At 44.3% G+C, this 25,951-nt stretch overlaps 1 protein-coding gene across 1 annotated transcript in view; it reads left to right on the plus strand.

Annotated features, from left to right (window-relative positions):
* The window catches only part of ZDHHC2 (zDHHC palmitoyltransferase 2), a 142,088-nt gene that overhangs the window by 43,104 nt on the left and 73,033 nt on the right, over nt 1-25,951 (plus strand). The window contains exon 2 of the mRNA XM_073583611.1: nt 15,362-15,388. Coding sequence (XP_073439712.1) covers nt 15,362-15,388 — 27 coding nt within the window. The remainder of the gene's footprint in view (nt 1-15,361; nt 15,389-25,951) is intronic.

Consider the following 25,951-nt stretch of genomic DNA (forward strand, 5'->3'; position numbering starts at 1 on the left):
TATATATTTTTTTTTTTTTAGAAATGAATGTCAGTGCGTTTGCTTGACCGCAGCTCCTTTTATTCCCTGTGGGGCAGTTGAGTACTGCACTTAGATTTTTCCAACATACCCCACAAAAATGAATAGCGCGGTGGTCAGGCGTCAGCTGCTCCATTTTGTAATGAGAATAAAAGTGTCCTATCATATATAAAAAAATTCCCTTTTGGTATGATCGGTGTGGGTCCCAGTGGTCGGACCTCCACGATAAATAAATTATCACCTATAAGATTCTGTCACCTTCAGTTGAATTGAATATTTTCATGAATGAAGTTGATAGGGATCACTGGTACATGTGATTCAGAGTAACTGTAACAGATGTGGTGGCATAGAAGGATTGGGTATGTTCAAATTCACCATGTTCAGGCCTTTGTTCTTACAGGAGATATATCGCCAGGGAGGTGTCTGGCAGTGAGTGATTGCCCTCTCCCCCTTAGATCGGAGATGTCTGGCAGTGCATGATTTCCTTCTCCCCCTTAGATCGGAGGTGTCTTGCAGTGCGTGACTGCCCTCTCCCCCTTAGATCGAAGGTGTCTGGCAGTGTGTGATTGCCCTCTCCCCCTTAGATTGGAGGTGTCTGGCAGTGAGTGATTGCCCTCTCCCCCTTAGATCGGAGATGTCTGGCAGTGCATGATTTCCTTCTCCCCCTTAGATCGGAGGTGTCTTGCAGTGCGTGACTGCCCTCTCCCCCTTAGATCGAAGGTGTCTGGCAGTTTGTGATTGCCCTCTCCCCTTTGAATCGAAGGTGTCTGGTAGTGCGTGATTGCCCTCTCCCCCTTAGATCTGAAGAGTCTGGCAATGCGTGATTGCCCTCTCCCTCTTAGATCGGAGGTGTTTGGCAGTGCAAAATTGCCCTCCCCACCTAACAGCACAGTGGAGCTTGTGTGGTTGCCCTCTCCCCCTTAGATCGGAGGTGTCTGGCAGTGCTTGATTGCCCTCTCCCTCTTAGATCGGAGGTGTTTGGCAGTGCGAAATTGCCCTCCCCACCTAACAGCACAGTGGAGCTTGTGTGGTTGCCCTCTCCCCCTTAGATCGGAGGTGTCTGGCAGTGCTTGATTGCCCTCTCCCCCTTAGATCGGAGGTGTCTGGCAGTGCTTGATTGCCCTCCCCAACTAAGAGCACAGTGGAGCTTGTATATTTATGGGGAGTGTCAAGAGAAATTGTTGTTGAGCAGACCAAAGCATATGGCCACAGTAATGCCCCATGAGCTAAATTTAGAAGAAGTAAAGGAAGACGAGGGAGCATGGTGTTGTCTAGTCTTTACTGCCCCTATAGAGGACTTAAAAAAAGATGCAGAATAAAAATCTAAACATAATATAGCACTTGATTTTATTTGCATTATTAATAAAACCTAACATAAAGTAAAAACCCATGGGTATAGCATGAGAAATGCGCGTGGGTGGTAGTGGCTTCAAGTCTGGTGACAAAGTCATAGAAGAGGCAATTGTGCATGCATACAATGTATAGGAGATAAGTAAAATAGAGGCAAAGGGCTAATAACCCCAATAAATTAGCCACTACATATACAGATGATGAGAGAAAAATGTATTAACAAGTGGATACCTGAATATATACCAAGATTCTGAGGGCTAGATAGCCATGATCAAGAAGGTACATATTCTCACCCATCCAAGAGCAAACCTGATGCGCGTTTTGCAACTTCTTTGTTTAGGGAGGTATCCTGACATATTCATGTTCGGTATCTTTGTTTTTCTCGGTCCTGTGATGTTGATGCTTTGGGACACGCCAACTAACCGGTAATTGCGTTATAGGATTGGGTCACTGCCCCTCTAGTGGCAATTTTGGATCGAGGAACCTCAATTGTAACAGATATTCTTCCTCTGATTACAGGTAATCTCCTGACGTATCAGTCCTGATCAATCTCAATGGCCCTCTAAAGAGAAGCAAATTGAGAATGCTAAACTAGGAGTACTGAGAGCACTGTATTTTACATCACTGCCTCATATATTACCGTTACTCGAACATGGGAAAAGCAGGAATAGAACTCTTAATATAGATGTAAAATCTAGCCGCACATGAGTAGATTGTTCTTTATTATAGGCTTTTGGTGATGGTAATGTGGAGTCAGAACTAATTTTTGAAGATGATTCCTTCCACATAATTATACATCTACCCTTACTGAAGTGACTAATCCAAGAGTTCTGCTGGAAGTGTCGGCTTGTGCGCACAGCTGTGCTATGATTCAGGCTCTTGTAGGACATTGCACACTGATAGACGCGTGGCTAACTCTATTTCTGTACTTTTTTTTTCTATGTCTTATCTTTGTTAGGCGTCGGATTTCTGTCGCTCCACAGCGAGAATCCTGAGCCTTACTTCCGGCGGTCTCACATTGCTCTCCAGCTGCAGAGGAGCTTGCTCAGCAAACTCATCGGTCTCGGCGCTCTGCCCAGACCAGCTCCGTGGGTTTGCTTGCTGCTGCCACCCCTGGCACAGCTATGGCAATGCATGCTGCTCAGCAGCGAGATTCTCCAGGGACTAAGTCCCCATGTCGGGCCACTGAGCATGCCCGTGGTGTGATCTCCCATTGGACATCGAAGGTCACGTGCTCAGGCCCTGCTCGTGTTCGAATTGGCCCATCCGAGAAGCTATCATGCGCTAGGATAGCCAGTATATTCTGACTATAAGGAGTGAGTGATGGATGCACGTATGAATGTCTCTGGTGACTGACTCATTATGAAACCCCTACCCTTGGTATGCATGTGTTGTGCAGCCTAGCCTGCTAGCGCCCAGGCTTAGGCGTAGGTAAGACAGAGTTGAGTCAGATATTAGTCACTATCAGTGACTCGGCACACCTCAGAGCAAGTGCTCCGCACTCCTTAGCCAGCGTCTATAGCGGCGTTCGTGGCAGGGACGCCGCGCGTTCAGTGGCCTAGAAGGACTCTAACCTTGGGGTGGAGTTCTGTGGCTGTTTGCTGTGCGCTCTGTGGCCGTGCTCTGTGAGCTAAACAGGCTCCGGCATTTCACTTTCAAGCGGCTGTGCGGTTCTATGAAGTAACAGAGTCCGCTCCTGTTCACACTGGGTGACGTAACCCACGTGTGACTGTTTTCACGCCGCTCTTCTCTTCCGCCATTACCTAGCAGCAGTGTACCACCTCTGCACGGTGGACCCCGGGCTGCGAATGCACTCACTACTATTTTATAATCTGGTGCGTTCCGCCAGCCCTAACAATCTTACACATAGATACGTGTATGGGTCCAATCAGTTGTGGCGCGCTCACGTTTGAAAGGTGTGGTCTTATGGTTTATATTGTTTAGCATGATGGGTGCCGCCAAATGGTTTTCTGAAGATTCTTTATAGGGGATCTTTATTTTTCATACAACAATGATTGAAAACCATGAGAGATTTCTTTCCTAATGGAGTCAGTGCTGTCTTTGTCTGGCATAAATACAAGCAACTTGTAACCTTATTTTTCTCATTAGCAGAGCATCGTATTTCACGTAGTGGAAGACTTACTCTAAGCATTTTGACTATGGGAAATGTAGTTGCTGTATAAAAGAGGAGCTTTATTCTGAAGTGCATTTCCATTAGTGGCTTGTAAAAAAGGAAAACTGAAACCACCGCCCAAAATTGAATAAAACCTTTCTATTTCTTACGATTAAAACATATATCTAATAGCTTTATAGAAAGAGGAGCTATCAATCACGCGCTTCAGGCACAATTGACCCTTAATCAAGCATAGTCCTGCCATGACTCTTCATCAGTCCATTATATGCCTATGGAACGAAGCCCGCCTTCATCACAGTTCATAAATCTACGTTACTATTTCAATGGCTGGCATGTGGATTTTTTTTCTGTAGCTGAATAGACGAACTGTTCCTTACTGTTGTCCCTTGTGCTATTTTACACATGTCCTCATCTGAACTATGAGTCACTTTTCCATATTTAGTGGATGTTATCCTTTATATTACCTAATCTGGAAGGTAAATCAGCTTGTAAGCTGTAGCACGTCATAGATTCATAAAACAGTACATTTCCTGGTAAAATGTATTGAATCGAGTGATGCCGCGCATGTCATACTTGTGGTCATGTGACCGCCTGCTCTCACCGCCAATACCTGAGAATCCTGACAGCGTGCGGTGCACACGCTGTGAGAATTTACAAGTCTGCAGTCATATAGAGTGAATGCAGACTTTTAGCAAAAGAGTGGACAACACCTCTAGAGTAATTTTGGCACCAGTTTTTGCTACCTCATCTGGGAGCAGCATAATATAAAGCTGCTTGCTGTAGTTTTGATAAAATCCCTGATTTATTTACCGCAGATCTACCAGTTATCGGAATTCTGAGCTCTGTATAACCCCGCCCACACCAGTGATTGACCACTTTCTGTGTACAATATGCATAGGCAGAAAACTGCCAATCAGTGGTGGGGTCAGAGATATACAGAGCTCATGAATATGGAGGACTACCTGGCAGCAGGTTTACTATTCTTCTAATACTAATCGCCTGCTGATAAAACAGGGATTTTATCAAAACTACAGCAAGCAGCCCAGGAAATAACACGTCATTGGAATCAGGGTCTCTGTCTCGACATAATGCTGTTCTCAGGTTTGGTGGCAAACACCTGGTGACAGATTCCTTTTAAGCTTTGAGCTCAAATTTGTCAATTATAATGTAGGAACGCTATATACTTGCCTAGATTGGTGGGACTCCAACTGCTGGTCACAAGAATGGGGAGTCAAAGACCCTCATTCCTCTCAGCTTCATGATTATGACTAGGAGGAGTCTAAGTGGAGCAATGGCTCAGCATGCACCACGGTAGTCCATCGATAGCCTCTGGCACTGGTAGAAGTAACTGAGAATAGGAACAGCCACGTTGTTTTGTGACTTGGGGGACAAAAGTCCTGTTATGGTGATTGGTGGGGTTCCTAGAGGTTTCACCCCCCATTGGTGATGATAAATGTTTCTGGCAGGAATATCTTTTCAACTAAATGGTGCATATAGACTGGCTAAGAATTGATGAATGAGCATTTGCAAGAACGCTTGTTCCTGTTTATCCCGGTCAAAGAACCAAACGCTCAGGATTGGATTGTTTGTCGTTATAAAAATAATCATTTTTGGCAATCTGCAATTAGATCAAATGCTGCCCATTAGTTGATGTTGTATGGGGGCAGAATGATTGTATTAAAGAAGCACTCCCATCAAAGTTTTTGTTCTTTTAATATATTGCAGTTATCATATAGCACTGTGTACTTACAATTGCTCATTTTGCCAGCTACTTCTTCTGTTTTCCATTAGGTCAATGACATCACATGGTTAAAAACGGACTAGCAGAATCTTTCTATGGCTATGTTCACACGTTGCATTTTTGCTGCTTTTTTTTCTGCAGGCAAAACCTGCTCTCTTAGCAGTGAAGAAGCTGCCTACAAAAAACAGGTTTTGCTGCGTACATTTGCTCTCGTGCGTTCATATAGAGTTTAGTGCCCCCTCAAAAAACACGACGCAACTTCCTCAGGCCGGGTGCTCACGATCCAGAAGTAGAAGTTGGTCCAACGCATCCAGTGGACAGGGCAGAGTAAACCAAAGAAAAGAGGCATGTAAAAGAAGGGATCACCAAAACAATAATAATTGAATACAAAAATATAAACCTTTAATGGAACCAACAAGAACAAAACAACACTAAGTGCAGATTAAAAACAATTAAAACCGCATAAATGCGACCATTACATACAGACCCCGAAAAGGGTACATGCCTCTGTACAAACCCCACAAATTGCAATACAAATGTTAAATCACAAAATCACATTTGAAGGCCACGAAAAGCACCTAACACTCAAAAATCTATGGTTACTGCAAGATAAGCAGAAGAAAAGGTCCAAGGAGCCTAAATGCAGTTACCCCCCGAAGAGAAAAACACCATATGACCTGCTCTGGGTAAGGAGATGCTGGTAGGAAGAGGTTCAATCCTGCAGAGAGTGTAGGTGGAGTGGCGTGGGGAGAGGCAGAGGCATAAGTAACGCCCAACGCGTTACGCCAGAAGAACTGGCTTCATCAGGATCGATATAGTGTTGTGAATCATTGGTGTATATATACCTTATTCAATAAACGTAGATCGGGAGCAGGTGTGGGTCAGAGAACTCACGAGTGAGCCAGACGCAGAGCGGCGTCGGAGCGCCGGAAGTGGAACGGCAAATCTGCGCAGCCGCAATGGACCGGAGTGAGGTCCAACAGTGGGCACACAAAAGATGGCGTCCAAAAAACTCCACTGCGCATGCGCGAGATGACGCAGCCTTCAAGAAGCAGAGCACGGCGATGATGAGTCATCAACCACGTGATCTCGCAGACTGGAGGCCCTGGTAATGTAGAGGTAGCGAGAGCAGGATGTTAAGCCTGCCTAATGCCGCAAATAAGCAGCGCATGCGCTAGAAAATAGTTTGGCCAGGGAAACATAAAAGGATATATGGTACTCTCCCCACAAAAGAGGGTGACACAGTGGAAAACATTATTATCCCGGCATAACCCCATAGGCACACATAAACAGTATGGACATGGGGTATCACAAAGCGACCACATGTGTGCAGTATGAATAACAAATATATAACAGCATCATTTGTCCAATAGTGTGAATCCTGTCTTAAACAAAAGACTAACAGGCAGATCTATTTATATGATTTTTTCTATAAAAAATATTATTAAAAAAACATGGTTTTTTAGATAGAGAGTCAAATAATGCTCTCTAAATTTTATTTGGAAATAAGCATTGGATCACCTGATAAGAGTAAAGACCAGAGCTGGTAATGTAACATAGCAGCACAACATGACAATGAGACTAAGATCACGGAGCAATGACGGAAGGGCAATGGAAGAATACAAGGTTAATGTACATTTAATACATCACAGCAATCCAGAGTGAAAAAACAATTAAGGGTATGGGGAGAAGGGGGGGGGGGTTGGAATAGGAGAAGGGAAGGGGGAAGGGTAGGGGTAGGGTAAGGATAAGGGTAAAAGGAAAATTAAGGTAATAAAGAGTCCAAAAAGGACGGCAGACAAATGGATCTTATCGGAGATTGAATATACTCCAGTTGTAGGTTAATGGCTACCATTAAGTAGCCATAAGTCCAGTAAATGTTGACCGAAGGAAGCAAGTCATCAAAGGGCCAAGTCCTTGATCCCAGTAGTGGTATCTCCCAGCCAAGAAAACATCCATGATCCAGAATTTTTTCCCCCATAGTCTCGATAGGGATAAGGGGCAATAGTGGCCAGTTTAACCAGCCAGATGTAGATGCCCAATCCACCAAGTGGGTTCCAGAGGTCTCTCCCCGATATCAAGACAGCCCAGCAGAGCCAAAGAACGAGAGCATCAAGAGCTGGTAGAAGGGCTGTTGGAAAAAAAAAAAGGAGAACAACAAACAATTAAGGCCAGGGGGGCTACATGTGAACAGCCCAGATCTAAATATCATAATTGTTTGTAAAACCCTGTGAAGAGTAATTCTTCATTAAGACCATTAGGGGAGAGGCTGCCCAGATCATGAATCCATTTGGATTCGCATCTGAGAAGCCTCAGGCCTATATCGCCCCCCCTGATGTTCACAAGAACCTCTTCCAAAACCAATGCTCGTAGACCAGTGGGGCATCCGCGATGATTCTCTAAAAAGTGCGCTGCCACTGGAGTAATATGTTTACCCTTTGCTCGATCTCTATTGGCAGTGGAGATATTACAGAGATGTTGCTGTAATCTCCTTCTCAGTTCTTGGGTTGTCTGCCCCACATAAATTTTTGGACAGTTACAAATAAGGGCATAGACTAAGTTGCGGGACTTACAGTTGAAGTATGCCTTTTTAGGTACGATGTGAAATGGATAACTAGGCATTCTAGTACCAAATTGGGCAACCATATATTGGCAAACATTGCAGTCCCCACAAGGGTAGGTTCCAAATAACCTGAAACCACTATTAAGTCTAGCCGTAGGGCGTACATAGTGGCTATGGCATAAACGATCCTTCAGGTTGCGGGCCCGCCGTGCTGTCAAGCTGGGGGAATTAGAAATATATGGAGCCAATTTGGCTTCACTTAGTAAAATGCCCCAGTTCTGACCCAGAATTTTACGGACATCATGCCACTGGTTATTGTAGGTAGTCACTACACCCAAGGGTCTAGAAGACTCACGTGTTTTCCTCTGCAGTAATTCTACACGTGTGCTTGTCCTCGCTCTTTGATAAGCGGCCGAGATGACTTTATTAGGGTAACCACGGTTCTTGAAGCGATCTGTCAATGTTCTTGCTTCCGACTGAAAGGCCAATGGATTGCTGCAGTTTCTTTTAGCTCGAAGGAACTGACCTGTGGGGATACCGTTTTTTAGATGCAAGGGGTGAAAACTGTTATAGTGGAGGAGGCTGTTGGTGGCTGTTGGCTTACGATATAGACTGGTAGAGATATACGAGTCTTCCAAAGAAAGACTGAGGTCTAAAAATTCCACAGTGGTACAGGAAATGTTAGATGTTAGCTTGATATTGAAGAGGTTCTGGTTCAGCCCATTAATAAATGTTTGGCAGCTTTCTTCAGTGCCTGTCCAAAAAAGTATAACATCATCAATGTACCGCAGCCATTTAAAGCAATGTGCTTTAAAGTCTTCATGAGGATACACAACCAACTCCTCCCACCACCCCAAAAACAAATTTGCATACGAGGGAGCACAGCGTGCTCCCATAGCGGTCCCCATGGTCTGCCTATAAAAGTTCCTGTCGAACACGAAATAATTTTTGTCAAGAATAAAGAAGAGAAGATCCAGAAGAAAACGATTATGTTCCCCATCACCCATAAGATTCTTATTTAAATGGAAGGAAATAGCCTGCAACCCCAGATCATGATTTATACTCGTATACAGAGACTCGACATCCAGAGTGACTAACAGAGTCTGTGAAGGTAGACAAAGATTGCTCAAGCTCTGAATAAGGGATGTCGAGTCTTGTATATATGATTCCAAATTAACAGCAAGGGGCTGTAGAAAGAAGTCCAAGTAAATACAGGGTTTTTCAAACAGGCCCCCAATACCAGAGACAATGGGTCTACCAGGTGGATTTACCAACGATTTGTGTACCTTTGGAAGAAGGTAGAAGGTAGGGGCTACTGGATCCTCAGTTGTCAGGAAATCAGCCTCCTTCTTACTGATAGTCCCCTGTTGCATCGCTTGCCCAATCAGTCTATCCAACCTCTTTTTGAATATTTCAGTAGGGTCTGCTGGGAGACGAACATAGCATGAAGTAGTTTGCAATTGACGCATCACCTCCTGTAGATAGAGAGAGTTAGGCCACAGCACAATATTCCCCCCCTTGTCAGCTTCCCGTATTAAAAAATCTTTGTTATGCTGTAAATCAAGGAGTGCTTTATATTCATCCTTACTTAAGTTTTGATTCTTATTTGTATCAAGTGGGAGACTTCGAATATCCCGACATACATTCATAAAGAAGATGTGAACAGCAGGGAAGAGGGACAGCGAGGGTGTGCTTTGTGATGGCAAACGGTCAGTGAATGGTCTTCTGGAGGTGTTGCTCTCATTCTCTTGGAGCAAGTCCATCAGATCCCTGAGGACTTGTCTATCGATATTCGGAGAGTTGTCAGCTGTGGAGGGATGATGGTAAAGCAATTTAAAAGTTAGTTGACGGCAGAAGAGATAGATGTCCTTTATAAGGGTAAATTTATCAAGGGTGTTCATAGGAGCAAACGTTAGTCCTCGTTCTAAGACAGATTTTTCTGCCGTAGAAAGATTGTAAGACGACAGATTAATAATTTGTAAATTACCTGTATCAGAAGGGACACCTGTTATAGACGGAAAAGGAAGGGTAATCACCGCTTCCTGTGATTGTATCTCGTTTCCCTTTTGTAGACCGGGGACGTCTGTTTGTACCCCCTGTTTCTCTTCTTTGTGCCGCCTAGTCTTACGTCTGCCCCTCCTACTGCTCCTTCCAGATCGCTTGGATCCGAGGATAAAAAATCACTAGAAGACTGGTCAAGTCTAGAGTTGATAGCCCTATTGGACACCGGATGGGAAGAGGCTGCCCGTTTATTGCCCCGATGTCTCCATTTAAAAGCCCGGTTATTGTTAAAGTCCATCTTGTCACGTTGAAATTTATGGCGTTTCCCCTCTATAATCTCCTTTTCAAATTTATCAATAGTGATTTTAAGTTGCTGTTTGAATGAGGTAACCATACTTGGATCAAAAGTCTGAAGTTTGATTTCCATAAGTTTAATCTCGTCCTTAAGTTTTGCCAACAAGCTCTGATCATGAACTATCAACATATCCATCAAAATGAGAGAGCATTTAACCAAACCAGCCTCCCATGTTTTTTGAAAGTTTTCATCAACTTCCCAAGCTGGGAAGATTTGTACTCTTAAGCCCCTTGGTATAAAGCCTGTAACCTTATATTCCTCCAAGCTCCTTATATTCCACCATACTTTTGTGAGTGATTTATGTAAATTAATCAGCTCATTAGAAGTTGAAGTGAAACTGTCATCTTTGTTGGCCGTCCCAACAGGGCTGCTACTGCCAGAATCAAAGATCCCCTGAGCCCTCTGACTCCAAGCCGTTTCCCTAGCAGATAAATCCATTTACAAAAAATGTGTATAATAATATTCAACAGCGTGCCTCCTCCAGAAAAGGGAAACCAAAAATAGTAACCCTAAGACCAGTAATGAACTAAGAGAGAAGTGGAGGGCACCGCTGTAAGGGGCTTAACATCCTGCTCTCGCTACCTCTACATTACCAGGGCCTCCAGTCTGCGAGATCACGTGGTTGATGACTCATCATCGCCGTGCTCTGCTTCTTGAAGGCTGCGTCATCTCGCGCATGCGCAGTGGAGTTTTTTGGACGCCATCTTTTGTGTGCCCACTGTTGGACCTCACTCCGGTCCATTGCGGCTGCGCAGATTTGCCGTTCCACTTCCGGCGCTCCGACGCCGCTCTGCGTCTGGCTCACTCGTGAGTTCTCTGACCCACACCTGCTCGCGATCTACGTTTATTGAATAAGGTATATATACACCAATGATTCACAACACTATATCGCTCCTGATGAAGCCAGTTTTTCTGGCGTAACGCGTTGGGCGTTACTTATGCCTCTGCCTCTCCCCACGCCACTCCACCTACACTCTCTGCAGGATTGAACCTCTTCCTACCAGCATCTCCTTACCCAGAGCAGGTCATATGGTGTTTTTCTCTTCGGGGGGTAACTGCATTTAGGCTCCTTGGACCTTTTCTTCTGCTTATCTTGCAGTAACCATAGATTTTTGAGTGTTAGGTGCTTTTCGTGGCCTTCAAATGTGATTTTGTGATTTAACATTTGTATTGCAATTTGTGGGGTTTGTACAGAGGCATGTACCCTTTTCGGGGTCTGTATGTAATGGTCGCATTTATGCGGTTTTAATTGTTTTTAATCTGCACTTAGTGTTGTTTTGTTCTTGTTGGTTCCATTAAAGGTTTATATTTTTGTATTCAATTATTATTGTTTTGGTGATCCCTTCTTTTACATGCCTCTTTTCTTTGGTTTACTTTGTTGATCTTTAGCATGTAATTGGTGATCCCTTACAGCGGTGCCCTCCACTTCTCTCTTAGTTCAGTGGACAGGGCAGGGCGCTGGAGAGCCGTCTCTGTCTCGTTATCTACATCTCCCTCTAGGCCCAAAGCCCTCCACCGTGGCCACTGCAATCCTCAGCCTGACTCTTTGGTAATAACCCCCGCCCAGGCCTGTAAGCGATCGATTACGGCTACCATAATATCTCAGCCTGACCCCCTGGCAAGAAATCCCCCAGGCCAAAAAGCGACTTACTGCAGCCATTACAGCTTCTGTCAGTCCCTAAGCTCATATTTCAGCACCTGGGGACATTTAAAAGGGGATCCACATTTATTGCAAGTGCCACATCTTTGATACTACAGTTACCAAGTACCCCATGACTAAGATCCGGGAGGAGCGAAACGTTGGGTATCTAGGGTATCTAAGCTGTATATACTAATTTTTTTGCTCTGGCACTTTTTCTGTGGACTGGATGTTTTTTGAATAAAATTCACTAATTCTGCAAAGTATCCAAGTGAAGTGTGCGGTGAATTATATTTCTTGTGCTGCATAAGTATTCAGCGCCCAACCCGCAGCAACTCCTGATCGCGTGCGCATATCCTTATGGTTTTGCACCAGAAGCGCAGAAAATCCCGACACCTGCGCTTTTGCTGCCTTTTTGAGCTTTATTTGGGTGAAAAAACACAAAAAACACTGAAAGAAGTGACGTACTGTAGTGTTAAAAAACGCAGCAGTTTTCCTAATCAGTCAGGAAAAAAAACCTAATGTGTGTGCATGAGATTTCTGAAATATCATAGCTTTTGCTGGTACTGTAAAACGCAGCTTAAAATTTGTATTAAAAGCAAGCAGCAAAAACTCAACGTGAGAACCTAGCCCAAGCTCTATGCACTAACAGGAGGTCAATTTTCTCTGCACGAGTCACTGCAAAAGGCACATTCAGGGGGGTGGAGTGAAGCAACTTGGTCAGTAGTTGAGAGGATTGAGTTATGAGGGGGATTGAGACTTCCTGTTTCTACATAGAGCAGAGAAGAGAAGAATTAACTGGGTAGAAAGGTAAAATGAGCAATTGTAAGTACACAGTGCTATATAATATGATGACTGCAATATATTAAGAATATAAAAACTTGATTGGAGGAGGAGGGCTTCTTTAGCGATTATTCTGCTCCGAAAAGTAGTCGTTGACCTGTACCAGACCAGAAAACAAGAGAGACGATTGACTTGTTTATAGTGGATCAGTGCTGGTTACTGGTCCAAGATTGGAATGCATGTTAGCAGGTGATTGCTGGCATGTTTACATTGATCGGCAATCCACATTCTTCATACCAGTCTATTAATTTTATTATTTGGTTATATGCAAATTAGCCCCCTCCAAAGGAAAGAAACATCTCACAATGTACCTTGAAATATCTAATAAACCTATTGGCTTGTTAAAATGTTGGGCATCGACTTGTAGGGTAGATAGGTCCAGTGGTTGGCATTTCCAGAAATCTTTTTCTAGATAAAATAAATATGTACACTTTTTTTTTCTTTTTTACCACAGAGCATTTCTAAAAGGCCCATGGTTTAGCTGGTCTCTTTAAAGGGTGAGACACAGATTTCAGCAATGTATTATTTATTAGGCTGTGTGCTGTTATTTGAATACAATGGTTCTTTTATCAGCAGGAGATTATCACTGGCCGGACTATAGCTCACATGCATCCTGGTCCAACTCTGCCCCCAGCTCTGATTAGCAGCTCACTGTCACTATACAATATACACAGAAAGCTGTGGTGTTGGCAGCGTTAGCTTTTGAGCTCTGCTACAGGCTACATCTAAGAACCCTTTTTGTATCACAACTGCTGCACCCAGTAAACTAAGTGATACATCATTGGAATCAGGGTCTCTTTTCTTACATTATGCAGAGCAAAACCCTGGTGATAGATTCCCTTTAAGGAAAGCCTGTGCTCTCACTATCTATACATTGTTTACCCAAGCATCTGATAAATGTGCTGACTACTGCGACATTGCTGAATGAACTATCATAGTTTAGTATATGTGCTTCTAAATAAGATACTTATTTGGCAACCAGAACCGTATACGAGGCTGCCAGGTTTCAGTTCACTGTGACACCAGTTTTTCCTCTGAACAAGAGTCAAGAATCCTTGTCAGGTTCCAAATTCTAATAAATTAGTTGTGAGATGAATCATAATATTCATTTATTTAAAAGTCTGGACACATTCTGATGAGACCCAGCTAGCAGATGGGCTAGTTATATATACCTAAATTCAGATGTAACGATGCGTGATGAAACAGTGTAATGATAAAAGTGTCTGAATCAGTGTACCCGGAGATCCATAAGAAGTATCTGCCTACTGTCGGAGAGAATAGACAACGGGTTTACTCTGGTTGCAAGGAGCTAAGGTGCCTGACCATAGATATTTCATCTATTTAAGAAAAAGTTCTGTATGGTACAAAAAAATCACATGTATTAAAGGGGTCTTCTCATCTCTCGTATGGGTAAAATCTCAAAGCATTAGTAAAAAGAATAAGCAACTTTGCAATATATTGTAAAAAATTCTCTCCATTCACAAGATCAAAGGAATTTTTAATTTTATCGAAGTGCTCGTTGCTTAGGTTACCGGCCACTTCTCGCAGTCTATCAGTGGTGGCCAGTGTCCAAGGTAAGGAGCATAAGGCCTCTTTCACACTTCAGTTATTTGCATCAGTTACAATCCGCCAAAAAGGCAGACAAGCGGATCCGTTCTCAACTGATGCGAACGGATGGCACAGGATCCGTTTTTAGACGGATCCTGAAAATGAGTAAATTTAAAGGAACCGCTGGCCGTGAAGGAGAGAGAGAGAGAATTTTTTTGGTTCGGCACCCAGACAGATTTTGGGGTTAATTCAGTGTCTGGAGGATCCGCCGGACAAAAAAACGTTGCAAGCTCCGTTTGGAAATCTTTGAGGATGTTGACGGACACTAACATTCTGGCGGATCCTCAAAAAAATGGATGCAACGGACGGCAATCAGTCACGATCCGCCAATAATGAAAGTCAATGGGGAAAAAACGGATCCGCAAAGAAAAATGGCGGATCCGTTTTTTTTCCAAATTGGCGGATCTTGACTGATTGTCAAAAACGGAAGTGTGAAAGAGGCCTAACACTTACAAGGCTCTTCGCTATAGAGGTTATAAATGCTATTCTGAAGCTGCCAGGGCCTTGGATGTGGCCATCTTTAGTGTTCCAGTGCTCCTCCGGGACTTCAGAGGCAAAGTAGCCTCTGCTTGCAGCATGGGATAGCACTCCGTTCGGACCATGGCTCTTGTTCTAACTGTAAATCACCAGGAGCACACGTGACAAGCAGGAGGCAGGGAGGCTGGGGAGCAGTGTGCTCCTGATGATAGAAGGGGAGAAAAAATATTTAAATCAGAGAAAATCTGACCCCTTCTGATGTATTCATATAATTATATATGTATACGATTGCACTATGGTTATATATACTGTATATAGACATTGTACATCTTTCATATCTGAATGTAAATACTTTTCATAGAGAATATACATAGAAGCACTTGCTGATTGTGATCAGCCAATATAACACATTAGCCCCTGTTCACATCACTACAATGAAAATGCAGGATTTGTCAGGACTCCAATATTCCTTCAGTTTCCATCAATTATCTCCTGTACTATCGTGAAAATGCCTATAACGCTATAATTGTTGTGATTAAGCCTGTAATGCACGTGGATGTACATTTTGCCACTTTTGGACAATGTGTCTGACGTCACTGGTGACATTAAAATGTCCTGCTTTGTCTTTACAGTGTCCATGGACAATATTGGAGAGAAAGGTGAGTCTGGCATTTAAACAGCTTTTCCTATAAATAGTAATATTCATTGTGGATCGTTATTATTCACTTCATGACCAAACATTTCTTGGTGACTTTGTGACCGTTCCTGTCAGTAGGATCGTCCCTCCTAAGCCATCTGTATGTGCATTTAGGACATAGGAACCTGAATAAAATGATATGTGATCTGGTGCTATTCCGGAAAAAAACATGTTTTTCTTATAAGTTTAAAAGCCGTTAAGATCTATGGGCTGGACATACAGGTGCATCTCCCAAAATTAGAATGTCATCAATTCTTCAATACAAAAAGTGAAACTCATATATTAGATAAAGTCATTACCAACAGAGTGATCTATTTCAAGTGTTTATTTCTGTTATTGTTGATGATTATGTCTTACAGCCAATGAAAACCCAAAAGTCATTATCTCACTAATTTAGAATGCTTTATAAGACGAGCTTGAAAAAAATGATTTTAAAGTCCGAAATGTTGGCCTACTGAAATGTATGTTCAGTACATGCACTCATTGCTTGGTCAGGACTCCTTTTGCATCAATTACTGCATCAATGCAGCGTGGAATGGAGGCGATCAGCCTTTGGCAGTGCTGAGATGTTATGGAAGCCCAGGTTGCTTTGATAGCAGCCTTCAGCTTGTCTGCATTGTTGGGTCTGGTGTCTCTCATCTTCCTGTTGACAATACCTCATAGATTCTCTATGGTGTTAAGGTCAGGCAAGTTTGCTGGCCAATCAAGCACAGGGATACTGTTGTTTGTATACCAGTTATTGGTACTGTTGGGTACTTTTGGCAGTGTGGACAGGTGCCAAGTCCTGCTGGAGAATGAAATTTTCATCTCCACTAATCTTGTCAGCAGAGGGAAGCATGAAGTGCTCTAACATTTCCTGGTAGACGCTGCGCTGACTTTAGTTTTGATAAAACACTGTGGTCCTACACCAGCAGATGACATGGCTCCCCAAACCATCACTGATTGTGGATACTTCACACTAGACCTTGGAAATCAAGGTACCAGAGTCTGGAGGAAGATTGAAGAGACAGACAGTCCAAGCTGCTTAAGGTCTAATGTGAAGTTTCCATTTTCCATTTATTTTTTTCTAATGTGGGGCCCATTATACTGTATGGAGCACTATGTGAGGCACTCCATATATGGGTCCTTTATGCTGTATGGAAGACTATGTAGGGCCATTATACTGTATGGAGCACTATGTGGGGTCCTTTATACTGTATGGAGAACTATGTAGGCCTATTATACTGTATGGAGGATTTTATATAACCTTTATACTGTATGGATCGCTATGTGGGGCCGTGATACTGTATGGAGCTCTATGTGGAGCCCTTTATACTATATGGAGCTCATTATACTTTATAGAGCACGATGTGTGGTGCATTATACTGTATGAAACACTATGAGGCCATTATACTGTATGGAGCACTATGTGGGGCCATTATACTGTATGGAGCACTTTTTGTGGCCATTATACTGTACGAAGCACTATATGGGGCCATTGTGCTGTATGGAAAACTTTTATGGGGCCAGTATACTGCATGGAGCACTATGTGGGGCCCTTTATACTGTATGGAGCAATATGTGGAGCATATTATACTCTATAGAGCACTATGTGGAGTCGTTATACTGTTTGGAGCACTATGTAAGGCCATTATACTGTATGGAGCACTATGTGGGATCATTATACTGAATGGAGCACTATGTGGAGCCATTATACTGCATGGCGTACCATGTGGATCCATTATACTATATGCAGCACTTTTTGTGGCCATTATACTGTATATATCACTGCGTAGGGCCATAATACTGTATGGGAGACAATGCAGGGCTCTGTTATACTGTGTGGAGCACTTTTTATTGGGCCATTATACTGTATGGAGCACTATGTAAGGCCATTATCCTGTATTGTGCACTATGTCCGGCCCATTATACTGAATGGAGTTCTATGTAGGCCCATTATATTGTATGGAGCTCTTTTTGTGGCCATTATACTTTGTGGAGGACTGTGTGGGGATTACAGTTGGAGAATCATACTGTGATGGAATCACCATTCCTTGTCGCGGAGATTGAGGGGTGTACAGTAGGATCATCATGCCTTGCGTGTGGAGGGAGGGTACTGAGGGGGTATCATGCTGTGTTTGGGGGCACTTTTGTTTGCATCATACTTTATATCTGTATTATTCAAGGCTTTTTATCCTTTATTGTTACATATTTAAATTAGGTCATTGGGAAAATTTTTACTGCTATTACATAACATATTATATTATTGCAATGTTTTATTCGAAGATCTATTAATTAAAATGTACCATGTTCGTGGAACAACCTCTTTAAGTTTGTTTCCATATGAAATTGTTCATCTCTATAATTGATGATAAGGAAAAAATTCCACAATTGTATACATTTTTTTTTTATAAATATCAAAGTTGGCTCCTGACTTTGTCCAAGCTTTTAATTTTGGCCATTAATTGATTAATTTTTACACCCTTGATATAACAGAACTTGCTGCTTTTCTATAAAGTTGAATATAAACCTGACTGATCCACATTCACTTGCTGTAAAACGCAGCTGAAAATTTGCAGGAGGGCCCCGTGTATACACGACCCCATTTTTCCGACCATTGGGGTTTTCTCCGGCAACCAATGACCCATGGACAAGTGTCACTAGACTCACTGAGTCCAAGAGAGCCTCCGTCTGGTATTCGTTGATGCGTACCTGGCACAAATGGGGTTAATTTCTTGTGGCATCTGTATCTGCGGTGCAGACAGTCTGGGCATACATAGATACCTGTCGAGTAAACCCGCAGGCCGTAGGGGCAGTTGGCAGACACATGTCCTGGCCCTTGATACGGTTAGCACCTCATAGTGGTGGCACCTCTGTTCCGCAAGAGAAATTTAGGGGATACTGGACTCCCCCTCTCAGTCGTGGCACGATTCAGACTAACTACAGCAGAGGGCCATATATCTTTCCCAGGCTCCTTAGCTTGTAGAACACGCCTTCTGTCTGTTTCCCGAGATCTGTCTCCTGGTTCCTTCTGATCAGGCAGGCACTTGGAAGGGGGGAATCCTTTGGTCAGGATCGCTGGTGCATCGCTAAATGATCGCCAGTGAGCTGTCACACAGGCAGACCTCACAGCGATGCAGCAGCAACGCAGCGCACGATACTCACCTTTCACACACAGCGATCCTGACGTCCTCCCGCCCGCCTCCACGCGTCGCTCGTCGGCACCAGCAGGTAGCGCCCGACGAGAAATGGAGCCGGACATTCTCGCGCGATCAGCGACGGACAGCGGGAGAGCCGGTCGGAGGTAAGTATCACACATAGCGATATTGCTAGCGATATCGCTATAACGGCACAAAATCGGTGACATTAAAGCGATATCGCTATGTGTAAAACCCCCTTAAGGCATTATTACAGCTTGAGTGATTGATCTCCTCCCCCTCTAGGGGAGAGTGACACAGTACACCACCCTGCCCCAAATCACCATCAGGAGACATGTTAATCACATTGACATCAACAGGGATGGACATTACGTTTTTGTCTGGAGAATCAGGCCTTGGTTGTTCAGTAGCCACATACTGGGTTACTTGCCACTCCAAGTCTGTCCCAAAGAAAACACTTGCGGGAATATTCAAGGTTACCCCCACCTCCCTCACTCCCTTCCCAGTGCCCGAGTCCACATACACCTTGGCGACGGGCAGCGCCTCTTCGACTCCTCTAATCCTGGAAACAGCGATGGATTTCCCTGGTACCAAATACTGTGGGGACACCAGCTGGGGAGGAACTAGAGTTATCTCATCGCTAGTGTTCAGCAGTCTCATGGCCACGGCCTGGCATATGGTGATGGACTGAAAGTTGTCAATGGACCTCCCACCACCCACACACAAAACACAATGTCTGGGACAGGAACGGGCCCTTCTGGTGTTGGGGACACATGACTTTGAAGTTTCCCAGCTGTTTACAGACATGACATAGTCAGAGTTCCCCAACCAATGTGGAGAGAGGGAAGCATGGGCAGGTGCTCACTTGGGTTTGGGGGCAGGAACAGCTGGCACCACGTTCATCTTACTCCCTCTGCAGTCGGCATGATTCTTGACCTCTGGAATCCTGTTGTTGGAGTATTCGTCGGCATGTGTCGCTGTTGCAGAGGCCCCCTTTTGCTTCCAGTCATTGAGATACTGCTGGAGGACTTCCGGGTAGTTCCACAACGCTGCTCAGTTGTGAGCTCAATCAAGTGCTAGACGGTGATGACCTCGAATCCTGTGGTCCATTGGTCAAATGCTCTCGGTAGGACCCGCATGTGATCGGCCCAGCTGTCTGCAGAACCCCACTGCATACTTCGGAGCGTCTTCTGGTACGTCTTAGGGGTCCAGTTATACTGCTGGACCAGAACCTGCTTGATATCCACATAGCTCAGGGTGGTCTTACTGAAGATTTCCAGGGTCTTACCCCTTAGGCGAGAGGTTAAGATCTGGACCCACTGGTCCTCAGGCAGATCGTATTGATGGCCAGTTTTTTCAAATGCCAGTAAGAAAGTGTCCAATTCCCTTACTCTGTCCAGCAGGGGAAGTCCTCCGCCCTTAACTTCGGGACCCAGATCTGAGGGTATCACGCCTGGCTGGGGTCTGTGGCTGGAGCTAGTGTTGGAGTTGAAGCATTTGTCGCTTGTGCTCACGCTGGCTTTCTGCAACTTATCCTGCCTTGTGACATTCTGCTGCTTCCTCGCAACATACTGCCATGAGGGTCTCATATTTGGCCTTGTCTCCAGCCTGGAAACTGGCCATGGCAGCTTGAAGGAGGGTATCCAAGCCTTCCTGGGTGGGGGAGCAAGCAGGTGGTGAGTGGCCCAGTGTGGGACTGACTGCAGGCAACTGGCTGCTTGGGGAGTCGTGGCTTGACCCCTGTCTGTTTGAGCAACATCACCTTCCACCTCCTCCCTACAGTGCATAGCATTGGCCATCTCCCTAGCCCTGCCTCGGGTGCCACTGGCCAGCCTTGCAATATTTGGTCACTGATACTGAGCTGCAACCTGATGTACCCAAACACCTTACAGTATTTGCACTCGGACTGTCTTGTGCTGAGCTGATCTTAAGACCTCAGCTGCAGAAAACTACTGCTGATAATCTTTAGTGTCTTGGAGTATGGATCCGACACTCACACACTAGTATCTCGATCCCACCATGCTGCCACCACATGTGATGAATAGCACCAGAGAAATCACGCAGATCCCACCAACATGACATTCTGCACCCCCATGGGAACACGTAAGGTCAGCTTGGCACAGTTTTACACAGACACCTCCCTGTCCACACAGGCCCAGGGAGTGAGAGGATATGACCCACGCTGTCCCTGATGTGGCACTACACTCGCTCACAACCCTGACAGAATAAGAGTCCCCTTTCAAGAGCACCAGTAAACCAGAACCTTATCAGACCGGTAGGACTGCCACCAGTTCCTCATTGGTTATACGCCTGGTCCGGTAACGGGATTAAATTGGGCCAGAAACCAGCCCCGGTAGCATAGAAAGTTAAAACTGAGAATACGGATGTGTGGATTCATGGATCAAGATAAAAGAGCAGCTCAAGTTTAAATTATATATTTAATCGCCTTAAGGCACACTAGACAGTAGTACACTGTATACTCAATGGTTATACATATACAATAGTCAGATATGCAAATACAGGTGAAGTACAAAATATATAAGCAGAAGAATCATGTCAATTACCGGTTTTATGTTTGACCATGTGTGCTGGGCTGCATGGGGGAATGAGCCGCCAGCTGATTCCCGTTCCTCCTAGCATGTTGCTCGACTTGACTCCCCATTTAGAAGTGAACAGCAAGCATAACAAAAAGAGCAAGCACAAGGCCTTACACAAGCCTTTATCCCCTTGATCGGCCTCTCCTTTCCACCCCCTGTGAGGAGCCTTATCCCCCTCTCCTGGGTGTTTGAAGCTAAAACTCCCCAAATCTATGAAGGCTCATAACTTCCTAATGGAAGGTCATAGGGCAGTGGTGCTGACGCTATCAGATCTGGTCGGGCCACCTTATGCTTAACCCCTTAGTGACGGAGCCAGTTTTTTAAATTCTGACCAATGTCACTTTATGTGGTGATAACTCTGGAACGCTTCAACAAATCCCATTGATTTTGAGAAAAATGTAAAAAAAATTGCAATTTTCAAAAGTTGAATGATTATCCCTTTAATCCAGATAGTCATATCACACAAAAACATTAATAAATAACATTTCCCTCATGTCTGCTTTACATCAGCACCATTTTTAAAACGCTAATTTTATTAGCCTTTTAGGAGGTTTAATAATGTGGCAGCAATTTTTCATTTTATCAAGGAAATTTACAAAATTTATTTTTGGAGGGACCTATCCAGGTTTGAAGTGACTTTGGGGGTCCTATATATTGGAAGACCCCAAATGTGATACCATTTTACAAACTGCACCCCCTGACATATTGAAAAACTTCTGTCAGGTAGTTTATTAACCCTTCAGGTGATTTTCAGAAATTAATGCAAAGTGGTTTAGCCGGAATGAAAAAGTGTTTGTTTGCCACCTAAATGTCGCTAACTTCTGAACTGGCCGCTGTAGCCGGGAGACTCTAAGGCTGTTATTTGACCATGAACTGCTATGGTAAACATCAGGACCACACAATCATGATCTCGGTGGTCTCGGCAGCAACTAAGGGGTTAAACAGATCTGGACGGCGCGAACACTAATCATTTGTGATACAGCAGGTTGTCAGCTATATTGTCACCTGTATGGAGAGGCTATTCTCTTATATCTCAGGTCAGTAAAAAGACAAAACACAACTTTGCTACCTAGCCGTTCTGTGTATGTCCTCACCTGGGGGTGTTAGTATGGATCGAGACCCTGGAAGGCATTCGGCCTGTTCCAGAGATCTCGAAAATGTAACCGGTATGTAGCTAGGATGAACGATAACTCCATATTCTCCTTAAAACTCTCTTTATGAAATCCAATCTGACAGGACAGAGCAGATATCTCCTGTTGAGAAATCTGACGCGTATCGCGCATCCCAGGCGGCCCCGGGGAATTCCTGGTCTGTGCACATGCATTGCATAAATGGGTGTCACAAAAATGTGATCTAGCTATGCATATGCACTTTAATTGTTATTTCTATTTGGACTCTGATATGCATGCTTACTATCAACACTCAGAGTAACAATGATTAAGTCATAATCTCAGCACAGGCACTTTGCTAATTGGTCCTGGTTCCCTGAGTGATGCATACGGCTTCTTTATGCATAGTTCTTTTTCTTGCATCATTTTAATTCATGACATCAGATACCCTTGTGGATCTACCCCATACCGTTTTTCATTCTCAGGGTGTCGATTCAGATCCCTCCTTTTGTCTACCTCTTTTTATTTATACTTTTTTTGTACATGTATTTATTGTGTAATGTATTTTGCTAAGTGCACACGTTGCAGAAATTTTCTGCTCAAAAACCTGAATCCCTTCCCAGAAACCGCACCTATTTTTCCGCTTGCGTTTTTTGCGCAGTTTTTGATGCGTTTTTGATGCGGTTTTTTTCTGCAGCGGTTTAAAACCGCATGGAAGAGGCCTAAACCGCGGAAAATCCGCAAAATTAATGAGCATGCTGCGATTTTACCGCGATGCGTTTTTTTCGCGGTAAAAAATGCATCAATGTGCACAAAAAGTGCAAAATGCATAGAAATGACTGTGCAGCTTATTTTTAGCGGTTTTATAGCGAAAACCGCGGTAAAAAACGCTAAAAAAAATATGCTGTGTGTGAACACAGCCTTACCAATAAAATCATGTTCATTTTTTCATATTGATGAAGTCAGCACTCCATTTTTTCAATTTCCATTATGGGGCTATGAACCTATCAACAGGCTGAATGCAGCATGATGTAGAGACAGAGTCCCTGATTCCAGTGATGTGTCAGTTACTGGGCTGTTTGCTGCAGTTTTCATGAAATCACGATTCAGATACAGACATTACACCATACACAGCAGGGGCACATTTATAAGATTATGTCAACACTGGAAGACTCTTTCTAACACATCCAATTGTGGAAATGATTGGAAGGCAGGGGTCACACTAGAGAGGAATACGGACGAGTGAGAAGCGTAAAAAGCACACATTAGACACGGACCAATGATTCTCTATGGGGCAGCTCCCAACAGCCGTATAATTCTCGCCCGTATTCTACGGTCCGTGCCAATCGCAGCATGTTGCGATTGTCAGCGTACTACGCCCGTAGTACGCCAATGCAAGTCTATGGGTGCGCTAAAAATACGGATTACACACGGACCACACATGTGACTTGCGAGAAATACGCAGGTCTTTTGGCAGGTGACAGGAAATGGGCCAATCCATCATCAGGAAGCGTAGACATGCAAATGAGCTCAAAAAGCGCTCCAGACATCCAGGAAGTACGCCTCCACGGAGTACAGCAGCGTCATGGCGCCATATTTTCTCAATGTGGAGATGCTTATTGTCTTAGTGCAGGAGCGGCCAGAAATCTGGGACCAACGTGATGCCCATTATGCCAACCGGGCAAGAAAGGAGGCGTCATGGAGGCGCATATGTCGACAGATGTTCCACGATTTTGGTGATCGGCCACGTGAGGCGCAGCAGCAACTGAGTAAGTACAACCCAAAAACTGTTTAAAATTACCTCACATCAAAAAATGCATTTAGAATCAGCCCCCCACTTCCTGTGCTTTTTTCCTCATGAGGCGGGTAGATTTTGATGTGACCCATGGTTTTACACTGCCATAATTTGGCCCAGGCCACAAGCTCCTCATCCTCTTAGCCAACCAAGTTAGTAAGTGTAGTTACTTGATAAATTAACTACTGTGACCCTGTGTATCTGGCCTGGATGCCCCAATTATATATGCCAGCCTGGGTAGAAAGCACACCCAAGAAGGCCACATGCCTAGGCTACTGGTAGCAAATTTGACCTATCAAATATGTGAAATTGAGAATATTTCCTGTCACATTGCAGTGGAAGATGTGATGAGACGCTGGCGCAGCATCCGCGACCAATACAGGCGGGAACGTCAGCAGCGGTCCAGGAGTGGTGATGCGAGCCACCAAAAGAGGAAATACATATATTATGACCGCCTCTCCTTCCTCGCCCCTATTCTGGATCTGAGACCGTAAGTAGATACCTCACACCACATTACACAGATACTTTACAGGGCCAAAAATATTGATGTATTTTTGGCTCTGTTCTATTTCATAACAGAATTCAGTCCAACCTTACGGAAAGAGGAACTAGCTCAGATACAGAGCCCATCATTGATCCTGTAGGGGATGAGGTGGCTGGCCCTTCTTCTCCCCCTACAAGAAGCATGGGTGGAGAATCCTCTCAGGAAAACCCAGTGCCTGCGCCACTAACCCCACCACCAGGACCACAACCAGGACCGTCTGCTGCTGCACCATCAGCCATACAGGAGGAGCAGGGCAACATGAGCAGCAGCCCAACTGCCCAGATCCGGGGCTCCCCACAGCATGCTGGACCATCCCGGCGAGGAAGAAGAAGGTGCCAGATCCCTGCCCAAGATACACGTACAAATGTGGACACTGGGGTCCTCAACTATTTGGCTAGAGTGAATAATGATGATGGCGAGGAGGCATACTCGCGCAACCTGGCCCTTTATCTTCGTGCCCTTTCCCGTGAGGTGAGGCTCCGTATTCGAGGATGTTTTCAGATCCTGCTTGATGCTTGCACACACCCCAATACCCCATATGAATTATTTGAATATCTGGAGAGGTGGCAGCTTTCACCCAGAAATCTAATGCGCCTTAGACACCCCACACACATGCTTGCTCAAGCAGGCTCTGAGGATCCTCAAATACGTGGGTCTACACCTCACCCCCTTCCTCCCCCTACCCAACCTTCCCAACAGCAGCCACATATGTCTGGCTCTAGCTAACCTCACCAATATGGACACCCAGTGTTGGAGGCTGGTCCCAACCTGGTTGGGGACGACATGGATATATTGGTGGGTATGAGACACGGGCCTACCAGACGCAACAAGATGCCCCTCTTCATTTTCACTCTGGCCAGTACCCACAACAATCCCAGGAGGCAGTACACAACCCACATCATGGGCAACAGTATGCCCCCACACAGGGCGATGTTGGGCAAAGTAGTCAGCAGCAACCACAGGCTGGTCTTCCACCGTCTCCTTCCCCAACTTACCAAAATTTATAATGTAGCCATTTTGGCATTGCATAATGTTGTTTTTTTTTTTCTATGTGTGAAAATTTTATGTGGAAGAAATGTTCACATCTGCAAATAGGCCAATTTGGCCCATTGCCACAGTTCTCATATGACAATAATATGTTTTGGTTAAAAAAACAAAAAAACCAAAAAGGCAAAAGTAAACATTTGTCTACTACATTTTACGTCTCTGTCTCAATTCTAAAAAACAGTGTCAGCATACTAACATACGCTTACCAATGCAATTAAACAGTCATAGAATCAGAAGGGGAAGAAATATATATATTTAGACACACATAAACCAAAAAATCATAACATAGACACAGC

Source organism: Dendrobates tinctorius, unplaced genomic scaffold, assembly GCF_039654945.1.
Source record: "Dendrobates tinctorius isolate UK_male_01 unplaced genomic scaffold, ASM3965494v1 ptg000079l, whole genome shotgun sequence".
NCBI lineage: Eukaryota > Metazoa > Chordata > Amphibia > Anura > Dendrobatidae > Dendrobates > Dendrobates tinctorius.